Genomic DNA, 11859 nt, shown 5'->3' with positions numbered 1-11859 from the left:
GAGAGAAATTGTTTATGCTGTCCATCTGTCCTACATCCCTTCCTACTCATTGTTTCTTCAAAGAAAAGAGATTTCAGAAGCATTATAAGCTGCTGTTAAGGGAGGGAGCCAGCTCCGTAAACCCCCCACTTGAGGGTGAACAGAAAATTGAGAGCTTTTACTGACAAAGAATGAGTGAAGGCAAGTGCTGTCCACCCAACTCTTAGTTATTGTTGGAAACATCCACAGCTCAACCTATGAAAGACATAAACACATCTACTTCTAAAGGCCCTTAGTCAAAACTGAACTGGGATGCAATAAATCAGCCCCCACATTCACACACCAAAAAAAAAAAAAAAAAAAAAAAAAAAAAAAAAAAAAAAAAAAAAAGAAACCCCCAAAACCACACAAAAAAAAAAAAAAAAAAAAAAAGAAAAAAAGAAAAGAAAGAAAGAAAGGAAGGAAGGGGAAATTCAGATTAGTTCAGATTAGTCACAAAGAAGTTCCCCGCCTGCTTCTGTGTGCATAAAGCAGTCTCCCGAAGGCACTGTCTTCACTTCATCTCTGCTCCTGGGTCAAGAGCACCTAGCACATCTGCTCCCTGCTCCTCCAGGCTCCTGCTGTGCTCCTGGCCCCTTTCCCAGCAGTTGCTGGCAGTACAGCTGAGATGGAAGGACAGATAGATGCTGAGCCGAGAAACCAAGACCAGATGGATCCTGAAAGGGAACCTGCAGAGGATGAGTGGAAGAGCTGGCAAAGAGGACAGGTTAGGAACACACTGCACCTCGTGTCTGCGGCTGCTCAGTGGATATTACTGCTTGCCTGCTTGATTTACCTTGGTATAGAGTCTCTGCAACCCTCAACGGTAAGAGCTCGTGTTCAACCCATTGTCTGCTGCCCTGTAAAGCTTTGTATGGGCTTTATTAGGGTTTTTTTGGGAAAAGAAAAAGAGCAGTTAGGTTTATCCCTATTCAAACCCCAAGTTTTTAATCTTTTCCTTAATGATTGTAATTCTTTTTTTTTTTTTTTTACATTGCCTGTCCTCAAAACAACATCCAGTGTTGTCCAGTGCAGGGTTTAGGGACAGGTTGTCTGGAAGGGGATCATTCCAAGAATGCTCTTTGCACCAGCCAGCGGAGGTCTGCCTCTTTCCTGCTCCCTCCTGCTCTTTCCCCTACTTGCAGTGACTCATGGTTATTTCCATTTAATTAAATGGGAGCATCTGGGTAGATATTTGCTTTCGACAAGTGATCAAGGTTGCTCATAAACACCTCCTGAACTTTTAAAATTTACTATATGTACAGACAGATATGTGACAGAGCAAGCTAGCTTGTCACATCTCTAGCAAGACACCTGAAACATTTCAGCACTCTCAGCCTGCACATATATTGGGCTTTAGGAGTAGTCATCTATATCTGCAGAGGACAGCCTCCGTGCGCATGTACATGAAAGAGAGAAAGACTGATTTGGCCAGAGAGAGTTTCATGTACATATAACACCACTGCAAACAATATAAATAACAGAGATGGTTGAAACTTAGAATACCTTAGCAAAAATTGCAGCAAATACATTTGCCACTTTCATGTCTTTGCAGGCTGGTGGATTGTCAACAACCTTTCACCGCTATGCTTATGCACTAGCTACTTCTCCTCCCACATCTTCTCCAGGAGCTATGTACCACTTTAAAGCTTGTTGTGCTTCATCTTATCAGAGTTCATTCTTTCCTCTCACTTAGACTTGGTAGAGAAGCCAGCCCAGGCATGTCACCATGCAAGGGAGGGATGGCCTCGTGCTCTGGGTCCTCTGCTGTTTAATGAAAACCCTCATGCTCCACACAACTTTCACTGACCTGAGTCTCACAGAGGTTATTAAACTGTAGAATTACGACCCTGATAACACTGAAAGAAAAAACTTTTCATTCAGTTCAGTTCTCCTTCCACTACTTTGGGAGAGAGAAGTTGCAGTGTAAGCCAACAGAGAAGGGCAAGCTATGACGCTGCTCAAGGTGCAGAAACCTCTCCTGGGTCACACTGTGGTTGTGATTCCTCATCACTAAGTATCTCTCTCTTCTGTAAAAATATTAACTCAAATCCTCCTCCTCCTCCAGAGGAAGATGGCAGGGCTGGCATTGCTGCCTGTGAGCCTTACAAACCCAAGAGAGCAGCAGCTGAGGAGGGGACACAGTACGCGTCTGGAGTTTCCCTCCTCAACAGAAACAACTGAAACAGGGTGCTCGAGGAGCAGTGATAAGCCCAAGCCCCGGGAGTCACCAGAGAACCTTTTCAGTTTTAAACACTTGCTAATTGCAGGCATAGAACTGGTTTCTATTATCTTAAGTAGATAACCATGGTGTCTTGTTTTGACTGCACCATGCTGTGCAGGAATGGTCTCGCAGGCTGTACACAGTGGCCTTTCATTGCACTGGAATTACAGGGATTAGTAGGATAACCAAGAGCTGACCATATAAATATCTATCAAAGAGGCAGCAGTACCAATCTGATTTGACTCTTGAGGCAGTTCAGGGAGACAGACTTTATCAAAGTAAGGGCACAGCAGCATCAGAATGGCAGGTTGGGAGTGCTGGTCCATGAGAGCAACCAGCAGCTGTCCCTGTTCTTGGGAAGAGTCTACTTCTGCTTTCCAGGGCTGGAGAGTGCCACACTAACTTTAGAAGCAAGACAGTAGCTGTGTTTTTTCGTAGCAAGACCATATTTGATTACTTTCCATTGTCCTCATGGCTCCTGAAAAAAACCCACCCTGGACTGTTCTGTGAAACACAGCACAAATACTATCATGGCACACACTCAGAAAAGTCAGCATCTGCAGCCCAGATTGTGCTTAACAAAAAAAGGACTGTGATCTGGGTTCTGTCACGATGCTGCCTGGAGAGCAAGCCTCAGCTGTGATTTTCAAACGAGCAAGTTAAAAAAAAAAAGGTAGTGATAGTCTGCTTTCGCATCTGCAAAGCTTGTGAGTTCCCATCTCTGCTGGAATTACCTCCTCTTGCCCAACCAGCTGGGATCAGGGCATGGGCAAGCCACTCACAGGTGTAATCACGGGGTGTGAAACCCCTCAACGGCAAATGCATAGGAGGTAAAAGACTTGAGCAGCTGTTGGAAATTCAGACTTCTAATGATCTGTTGCACAATGGTTTTGCCTGAACAGGGTGGCAGGGAAAGTTGTAGGAGGAGTAATTGTGCAGAGGTTTAATGTAGATAAGGAAGATATGGCCATAACCCTAATATCTCCTGGTGTAGAGAAGGTACAACCCACTTCCACTGCACAGCTGTCTGCAATCTGTATGACACAGGGAGTCAGGCACGTGATCGCAGTCCTCTCAATCGTATTGCTACAGTCCCCTGAGATTTGTGCTTTGTGCAGTATGAACCTATTCATCAAATTTCTGTCACGTGGCACAGCTCCAGACACCATGTCCCAGATAAAAGGAAATCTCATGTTTGGGGGTCCAGAACAGGCAAAAATTATGTGGAAACTCTGTGTGTAAATGATACAGGGAAATAGAAGCAGTCAGTAAGGGGGACATCTGTCCCCCCAGCCCTCCCAGCAGCCTTTCCCACACACCATAAGAAGGCAGAACAGAGAAAGAGGGGACTATGTTACAACTTGCAGACATCCATCCAGTCCTACAGATACGTTCTCCCCTCAGCAGAATTTACTAAGCAAAGTGCTTTGAGATCATGCAACGCTTAGCAGAGATATGCAAAACAGGTAATGTGCATTAGTGACAACGGGGCTGGTATTCTTACGTTTGCTACAAGACTGTCACCCAGGCTGACTGCGTTTAATACACCCTGGTCCACCAGTGGCCAGATCGGGCAGATTGTGGTAGATGTTGTTTGACCTCAGAAACTCAGCAGTGCTGTGCTTGGCTATCGCCTTCTTGGGAAACTACCTGGAAATCCCAGCTGCCTGGGCCAAAGAGTGAAATGCTCATGCACTTAGGTGTCTAGAAAAAAGACTAAGCGTAATACTCAAGCTGCCGAGGCAATGCATAGAACCAGTAACGTGAGGAGAGACAGTTCTACCAGAGCCAACGTGCAATAAAAGCTTGTTATTTGGTAGTCATATCCAGCCTTGGCAGTGGGAAGCGGCAGAGCATCAGCTGTGACAGCACTAGAGGGTGCCAGAGCAGACCTTTCCCACTGTCAGCACCCACCCCATCCTCCGGGAGCACAGCCCGCACCAGCTCCCACCTCCTTCCCCTGCCGCTTGCCTTTACCAGGGTGCAGCACTCAACCTGCAGATTTGCATGTCAGTGCTCACTCTCTTCTCCTTTCCAACACGGTCCCTGTTCTCGGAGCGAGTGTGCTGCTCTGTTCCTGTTACGCATGCAGCCAAGTACAGGAGAGTCAGCCCAGCACACATACCACCAGCCCACCTTGTCCTTTATGAATCCTACAGCACAGGTAACGAGAAGAACATGGAGCAGTGAGCCTAACCTTTCACTCTCTAATCAGGCAAGATGCTGAAGACTTGTGGTTGTGAAGAGACTGCAGATTTGGGCCTCCTGTGGTTAAGATGAGAGATGGGTTTGAGATGCAAAGTTCAGATTTAAAAATGTAATACAGAAGTCTGGCGTTCTGTGTATCCGATCACAGTAAGATACACACTTCTGAATTTTCATTCACTTTTTCTTTTACACTCCATCAATTTTAAACGTGTCTCAATGTAGTTCTAAGGGAACCACCGAGAAACACGCATCCAGTAACAGCCTGACCCCAAAGTCCACGGTACCATAAAGCCGGATCCACCTCTTAGCGCCCTGCAGGAGGAGCGGACACCTCTGGGTCCCAGCTCTGCAAAAAGGAACGCCTGCCTGTAAATCAGGCTCGAGACTTCTGAATTTTCATTCACTTTTTCTTTTACACTCCATCAATTTTAAACGTGTCTCAATGTAGTTCTAAGGGAACCACCGAGAAACACGCATCCAGTAACAGCCTGACCCCAAAGTCCACGGTACCATAAAGCCGGATCCACCTCTTAGCGCCCTGCAGGAGGAGCGGACACCTCTGGGTACCAGCGCTGCAAAAAGGAACGCCTGCCTGTAAATCAGGCTCGAGGGGGTCATGCAGAAGAGACTCTGCACCCCCAAGGTCCCTCCTTACTGTTTGGTCCGACTCTATTCCGTTCACCAGGATGTTTTTTGAAACAGGACCAACACTACCTGCTGTGCTCCGGAGGGCTCAGCGCCGGGCTGGAAGTCGGGCTGGCTTAGGAAACCCTCTAAAATCGTATTTCATAATACCGATATAAAAGCAAGTAAAGAGCACAGCTGGCTAACAGCAGCCGCGCCAGCGGAGGCTGCCTGTGGGGGCGCGGTCCCGGTCCCGGTGCCGGTCCCCGTCCCGGCGGGGAAACGAAAGCGATAGCGGCGGCAGCGAGGGGCCCGCCCAGTGCGTTAAAGCGGATTTCTCTTCTTTTTTTTCAGCCTCGGAACGACGAAGTGCCGTGGACCCACATCCGGTACACAGGTGGGTGGGCATCGGGGGCAGAGGGGCACCCCGGGAGGGACCTCCGACCCCTGGACGAGCGGCGGGACCCCCGGCGGGCTGCCCCCGCACAGCAGCCGCCGCTGCCCGGCGCTCTCCCGGCACCTCGGGAGGGCTCCCGGCTCCGCCGCTCCACTGTTCCGCTTACCGGATGCTCCCGGCTCCCTGGAGCTTTTCCTACGGGGTCTCCCGGGACCCCCAAAAGGCTCCCTCGATACCCCGCGGCGGCTCCCGGCTTCCCTAGCTTGCACCCCCCAGTATTCCAGTGCCCCCGGAGAGGGCTCCCCCCGGTAGCCGGGAAAGGTCCCGGCTGCCCGCTCTGCCCCGTACCGGCCCGCGGTCCCCGGTGGCCCTAAAAGGCTGTTAAGGATTTCGTGTCACGGCAAGGGTTGGTCCTTCTGATGGAGGAAGGTGCCAGGAGAGCTGTCGGGGGAGGGAGAGGGGCCAAACCTGATCCAATGCTGCAAGATGGCAAAACCACACTGAAGGGTTTTCCCGGAGCGGAAGAAAAAAAAACCTGAAAATCTGCGTGGATTTCTGCAGCCCTCACCTACTTACTAAAACAAGCGTTCGCTCTGCGAAAGAACAAGAAAAGTGTTTTTGAGAATTTACGGAGTACACGCAGCGTGCTCTTGGGGTATTTCTTAAGCAAGTCAATGATTTCCTGATATATGAAAAATGTAAATGATTTCCTGGGGAAGAGGCGGCGAGCGAGTGTACACACAGAGCAGAAATAGCGGTGCTCTGCGTGCCAGTGGCATTGAACGTTTTGCCCCATGACATACCTCAACGATAGAAGCAAATACTAAAATTTTTAAGTTGTACTAAAAATATTGTTGGCAGTTTTACTTTCAGCTAATAGCGTAAAGTTGCAATGAGTCTAACCTAGTAGAAACACATGTTTTTAGAGAAAAATCTTGAGAAATTTGGCCTTACCCCAGAGGGGCTGTGTTGTCTGCCAGGAGATCTTCTGGTGATGTCCCAGGGATTTCAGCTGGTGACCCAGGAGCACAGCAGGAAAACATTTCCAGCATGGCTGTGGGAACTGTTACTGCTTGTTTCAAGAGAAAACTTTTTGAGCTAAATTATCGTTTAATTTCTCGTTAATCTGCTCTGTATTAGTTTCTTCCGTTTCAGTCTCTATGCTGCTCTTTTATCCTGTCTTCTGTTATAAAAAAAAAAGCAAAACGAAACCCAAAGACAAGGACTTATATTATCAGCATCTCCACAGACCTGCCAAGCCTGCCAGGAAGCCTTCTGGTGATGTCCCAGGGATTTCAGCTGGTGAGCTGGAAACCCAGGAGCACAGCAGGAAAACATTTCCAGCACGGCTCTGGGAACTGTTACTGCTTGTTTCAAGAGAAACCCTTTCGTGCTAAATTCATGTTTAATTTCTCCTTACTCTGCTCTGTATTATTTTATTCCGTTTCAGTCTCTATGCTGCTCTTTTATCCTGTCTTCTGTTACAAAAAAATTTGCAAGACCAAACCCAAAGACAAGGACTTATATTATCAGCATCTCCACAGACAGCACTTTTTCTCTTCCTTCCAGCTTTGAACACTTATTTACTGTCTTTGTTTTCTGTTCTTTTTAGGAACATATGCTTCCTAAACTCATAGAAGTGCTTTACTTACATGTCTGTATTTTAATTAAAACATACTGTAAATAAAAAGTGCCTGTCTTCTGTTACAAAAAAATTTGCAAGACAAGGACTTATATTATCAGCATCTCACAGACAGCACTTTTTCTCTTCCTTCCAGCTTTGAACACTTATTTACTGTCTTTGTTTTCTGTTCTTTTTAGGAACATATGCTTCCTAAACTCATAGAAGTGCTTTACTTACATGTCTGTATTTTAATTAAAACATACTGTAAATAAAAAGTGCATAAATAGAAACTTGGAATAAGTCATATAAAGTAGAGTTGTAGTCCAAAAGGCACAGCTTGCTTAGGAGTAGGAACCTAGGTATTTCACTGTAGATGATGCCTGTCCAGAGTAGATTATATTCTAGCTCTGGTCTTCCCTACTCTCTAGTTCACTCTTCCTTTTCTATATTTTTCCACATTTCCTGCAGTCAGTCTATATAAGACAACCCATTTCCAAGAAGACATTTGTCATCATGGGATCATCTTTGCTTTCTTCCATTCCAGGTGAAAGCATCAAAGGAGTAGCCATGAATCTCACTGCTGAACTAGGCTCTATTCAGATCAGAAACGGTTCCATCATGATCACCTGTGATGGCCTCTACCTAGTGTCCTTGAAGGGCTTTATCTTTTTCCGTGACCTGGAGAACTCACTGAAGCTGACACTGAGGAAGACAGACAGCAAGACCAGCACCGACCTCTGGGAGCAAACTGTCCACGGCAGTGGCAACTCAGTAAATCTAACCACGGTGCTCTACTTGTTTGGTCAAGATAACATCACCCTGTGGACCAGGTCCAATGCCAACATCTCGGATTTGTCATTTAGCCTTGTGTTACTAAGTCCCTTCAATTGCTCGCTGTAGAACGTGATGTATGGAATGTAACGTGTAAGGTATAGCCTTTCCTACCAATCCATGTCCCTGTGGGAGGCTTGTTCTCACAGGCTGTACTTGTACAGGCAGACTGCTCTAGCCTCCTTCCTTAGGGCGGTGGAGAGCCCCAGTAGGAGTGCAGGTAAATCACAGTGCAAACAGGCTTTATATAGTGCATGCCATGTTCATCTCTTTGGAGCTCTGTGCAGCTGTTTTGCTACCTGGCATGGATCTTTCTAACACTGGAGGAAGGGATGCATGGAGCCTTTGAAGAGAACAGAAATGAAAGCCAAAGAAAGTCACCTAAGCTTAGCTCATATTCAGAGAAATCCTGGGTTTCTCTGTTTACTTGATATATATATATCTGTATATAGTACGAATGTGCTGTATATTTGCTAAAATAAAATTCTGGTAAATCAGGAAGATACCTCAAGTGTCTTGAAGCCATTTGGAGAAGGAGGAGAACAGATCTGCTCAACAGCCCTTTACCTCGCAAGGCAGGAAACATGGAAGAGGCGGCAAGGGACTTCCTTTGCAGTGATCCAGATAAATGCTCTCTGACAGGTAAAGGCCATGAAAGGAAGGTGGTATTTTGAAATGACCTAACAGGACTGCACTGGACATCAGAAACACAGGTCCTGCAGAAACTATGATGTTTTTAGGAGCAACTTTTAAGAGCAGAGGCCCACTGGATGTTCCAGCTATCTACAGACTGTTGAAGCCTGAGCCAAGGGAGTAGCTGGTGGGACACTTACATCTTGACACCAGGTCTTGGAGTGGTTAAGTTGAAGGAGAATCTCCTCCAAGCACACACACACAGACTGGCTTAACCCCAAAATGATAAAAAATTTGGAAAAACATTAAGGCTGTGGATTTGGTGGGTTCTCTCTAATGGACCAAGTAAAACCTGCAGGTCTGCGCATCCTTTCCTCTGGGAGGACTCAGGTGGCTCCTCTGAGCCTCACAGCAGGCCTTGTCGTACAGGCATGCACCAGAGAGATCCACAGGCACAACCTCCATACTGCATCTGGGCACCGATGTGCTCCCTGCCTGGCTCCTGCTACAGTCAGACTGCTCTCAGCGACCCCGGGCTGCGCATCCCTCGTTTTGTTACAGCTTGTGGCTGCTGAAGACAAGTCCGCGCATCCCTCGTTTTGTTACAGCTTGTGGCTGCTGAAGTCTTGCCCTGCCTGCGCTGCAGGCAGCACGTGACCCAAGCACAGCCAGCAATGGTTGTATTTTTGGTTGGAGTGGGGCAGATTTCAAGGGCAAGTCGACTACCTGGCTCGAATGAACTCCCAGCAACATTTCAGCATCTCACTGCTGGCTGTACGCGTTGCAAAGTCTTTTGTTAAAAGTATTTATGTATTTATACTATAGGCATAAGAATGTTACTTCAGATTTCTTAGAAACACTGGGAAGGGTTCAGACTTCATGTTGTCAGCACTAAGGGCCTCTTTGCAGATGCTCCCAATGCACTGGAGCTTTGTTGCCACGTGGGCACAGTGCTGTCGCTCACCATGTCTCCCTGGCCAACCTCATCCTGGCTGAGCACTCCTGAAACTCAAGTGCCAAAGGCAGCTAAGAAAATCTTTCAGGCCTTGGTGAGCTTTTCCATATGCTTTATGATGCTGTTGGTAGATTTTATGAACTTCCCTACCCAGGGTCAGGCCACAGCCCCAGGGGAAACCTCCGTGGCTGAAACAATTATTCATGCAGTGCCGAGAAGCAGCTTTTTCTCATCTCCAGGACTGAGAAGCTGTGGGCTGACCTGCAGGATGCTCCTTCCCAACTGCAAGGGACATTTTTGGCTCTTCTCTCTGGCTGCTCTGCCTGCCATCGAGACCAAAAGCATCTGCACTCTGCCCTCAAGCTGGGGATGGTCACGCTCCCTGGATGAAGTGAGAATTTGTTTCACTTCCTAAAAGCTAATAAAATTTTCCTTTGTAACTTGCAGTGTCCATTGGGGCGGGGGCTGATGAATTACACATTCACTGCGTTTGAGCAGACATTTTCACCAGTATGAAAACTACATGAAATTTTCACATGCTTTATTTTTTTACAGCTTGGCTTCAGTTTCAGCTCTCTCCAAGGGAATGCAGGGCTGGTGCTTCCCAATGTGGGCTAACATGGGCAGGGCAGGCCTTGTCAGTGGTGTGGACAGGGGTGCACAGGACAACAAGAAAGATTAAGCCTGAACACAGATGGATTTGTATCTCAGAAGGGTGCACCCTTTCTAGTTTAGAATAGGAGAGGGCATTTCACACACCGATTCCTCTGCACTTTCAGGCTGAACTAGACTGACCTACGAATAGATAAGTACATGCATTTGTCTTGAAATAAAGGCTGAAACAATTAAGTTCCTGAGTTAAATTGCTTGAGGGACTGACTATCCTCACCAGTAAGGTTCCATACCATCTGCTTCTGTTTGTATCTGGTGACCCCTTCAGAAGGTTAAAAGGTCTCTTTGATATAAGAAATGTTATTTTTTGTAATTGGGGCTGCTAAGGCCTTGTAGGAGCTTGTAGATGGTGCTAAAATCACATCTTAGAGCTCTGTTCAATGAGGTCAGTGCACTGAGGTTTTAGGTCACACCTCAAAGCTCGTTACAGCTGGAGATGTCAAGTGCAAGGCTAAACCGGGCAGTTTCTGGAGACAGTCCCTAACTCCGGACGGACAGTGCGTTACACCAGTTACTGTCACTGAAACAGGACCTCATTGTCTGTCCCTCACAGGGCTTTTCATGAGACACATTTCACAGAACACAGTCTTCAACTGGGGATTACTGACTCCTCCACAATTTTAAAGCAATCTCACTGCTGCTGAGTCTTCTGTTTAACACACGATAATGCGTAAACTACAGAGGTGGCCATAGAGGTGTATTCCTTCCTTTCTCTCCTCTTTCCTACCTCCCCACTCATGTAAAGCGAGGAATAGGTGACAAAGCTGATGTAAGAGCCACAGTCAACCTTGAAGAAGGAGGTGGCCTCACTGCACCCATTAGAGCTGGGGGCTCTTGCTTTCCAGCCAAGAAGAAACTACTGAAGGCAGTGCAGAGCAGAATGGGATGGGGACTCCTTCTCTTTGCATGGGTACAAGAACAGACAATAGGAAACATTTTATTTAAACCCCATTCATGTCCCTTAAAAGTCATCTCATTTTCTACCACAGATGGTTACAAATAATGATGGATAATGAGCCTGTGGTTTTTAGACACCACTTATATTTCATCAGCCAGCATGAGTCACAGCTATTGCCTGTCTGTTTCACTAACCAGAGAGAAGAAGAAAGCTGGAGTGTGCTTGGCAAAGTGCAGTCGATCCCACTGCTGTAAAGCTAATGCTGTCCAGCTCAGGCAGCAGAAAGAACAGGAATTTAGTTTCCATATTCAAGTATCAAAATGGAAAAATGTGATACAAAATCCAACAGTCTCCTGCAGTAACTAGTCAGGAAAGTTTGACTTTTCTCAGCAACATGCATAAACTTCAACCAGTAGAGCTGTTCTCTGGGCTGAGGGTTACTGTTCTCCACGGGATCTGGACAAGCATCAGGGATGCTTACTTCCAGCTATGTGGTAGTCCACCAAGTAAAGCATATTGAGTAATGTTGGGAGAAGGGGTATTGGTACCAGGCCAGAAAGGGACAGTGGCAAGAGAGATGCAGAAGGATTTATCATTTGCCATTTGCAGCCTTGTGTGCCCTAAAGCCAGGGAGGATCCGACAGCTTATTTGCTCAGTTCTCTAAGCTGATAAGGAAGGCTGTAAAGGGCTAGCCACCTGGGCAAGCAGAGCAGAGGCTGAAGGCATGTCCCCCCATCAAGGTGCCAAGCAGTGAGCTCACTAACTGGCAGCTGC

The 11859-nt window shown here is 46.9% G+C and overlaps 1 protein-coding gene across 1 annotated transcript; it reads left to right on the top strand.

The window, feature by feature from the left end:
* Nucleotides 1-646: 646 nt before the first annotated feature.
* Nucleotides 647-9088, top strand: TNFSF4 (tumor necrosis factor superfamily member 4). Its single transcript, XM_014943371.1, has 3 exons — nt 647-844; nt 5429-5471; nt 7640-9088. The coding sequence occupies exons 1-3, from the start codon at nt 647-649 to the stop codon at nt 7993-7995; spliced, it is 597 nt and encodes a 198-aa protein (XP_014798857.1). The 3' UTR covers nt 7996-9088.
* Nucleotides 9089-11859: the final 2771 nt, after the last annotated feature.

This window comes from Calidris pugnax, unplaced genomic scaffold (genome assembly GCF_001431845.1).
Source record: "Calidris pugnax isolate Ruff unplaced genomic scaffold, ASM143184v1 scaffold63, whole genome shotgun sequence".
In the NCBI taxonomy this organism is placed as follows: Eukaryota; Metazoa; Chordata; class Aves; order Charadriiformes; family Scolopacidae; genus Calidris; species Calidris pugnax.
The sequence above is the reverse complement of the archived record's forward strand: the minus strand, read 5'-3'. Positions and strand labels throughout refer to the sequence as shown.

Excerpts from the sequence above, each read along its gene's own strand:
- TNFSF4 (XM_014943371.1), top strand. The coding sequence starts at position 647 with ATGGAAGGACAGATAGATGCTGAGCCGAGAAACCAAGACCAGATGGAT. Across the intron at positions 845-5,428 it reads AGTCTCTGCAACCCTCAACG|CCTCGGAACGACGAAGTGCC; the intron begins GTAAGAGCTCGT and ends CTTTTTTTTCAG. Across the intron at positions 5,472-7,639 it reads GACCCACATCCGGTACACAG|GTGAAAGCATCAAAGGAGTA; the intron begins GTGGGTGGGCAT and ends CTTCCATTCCAG.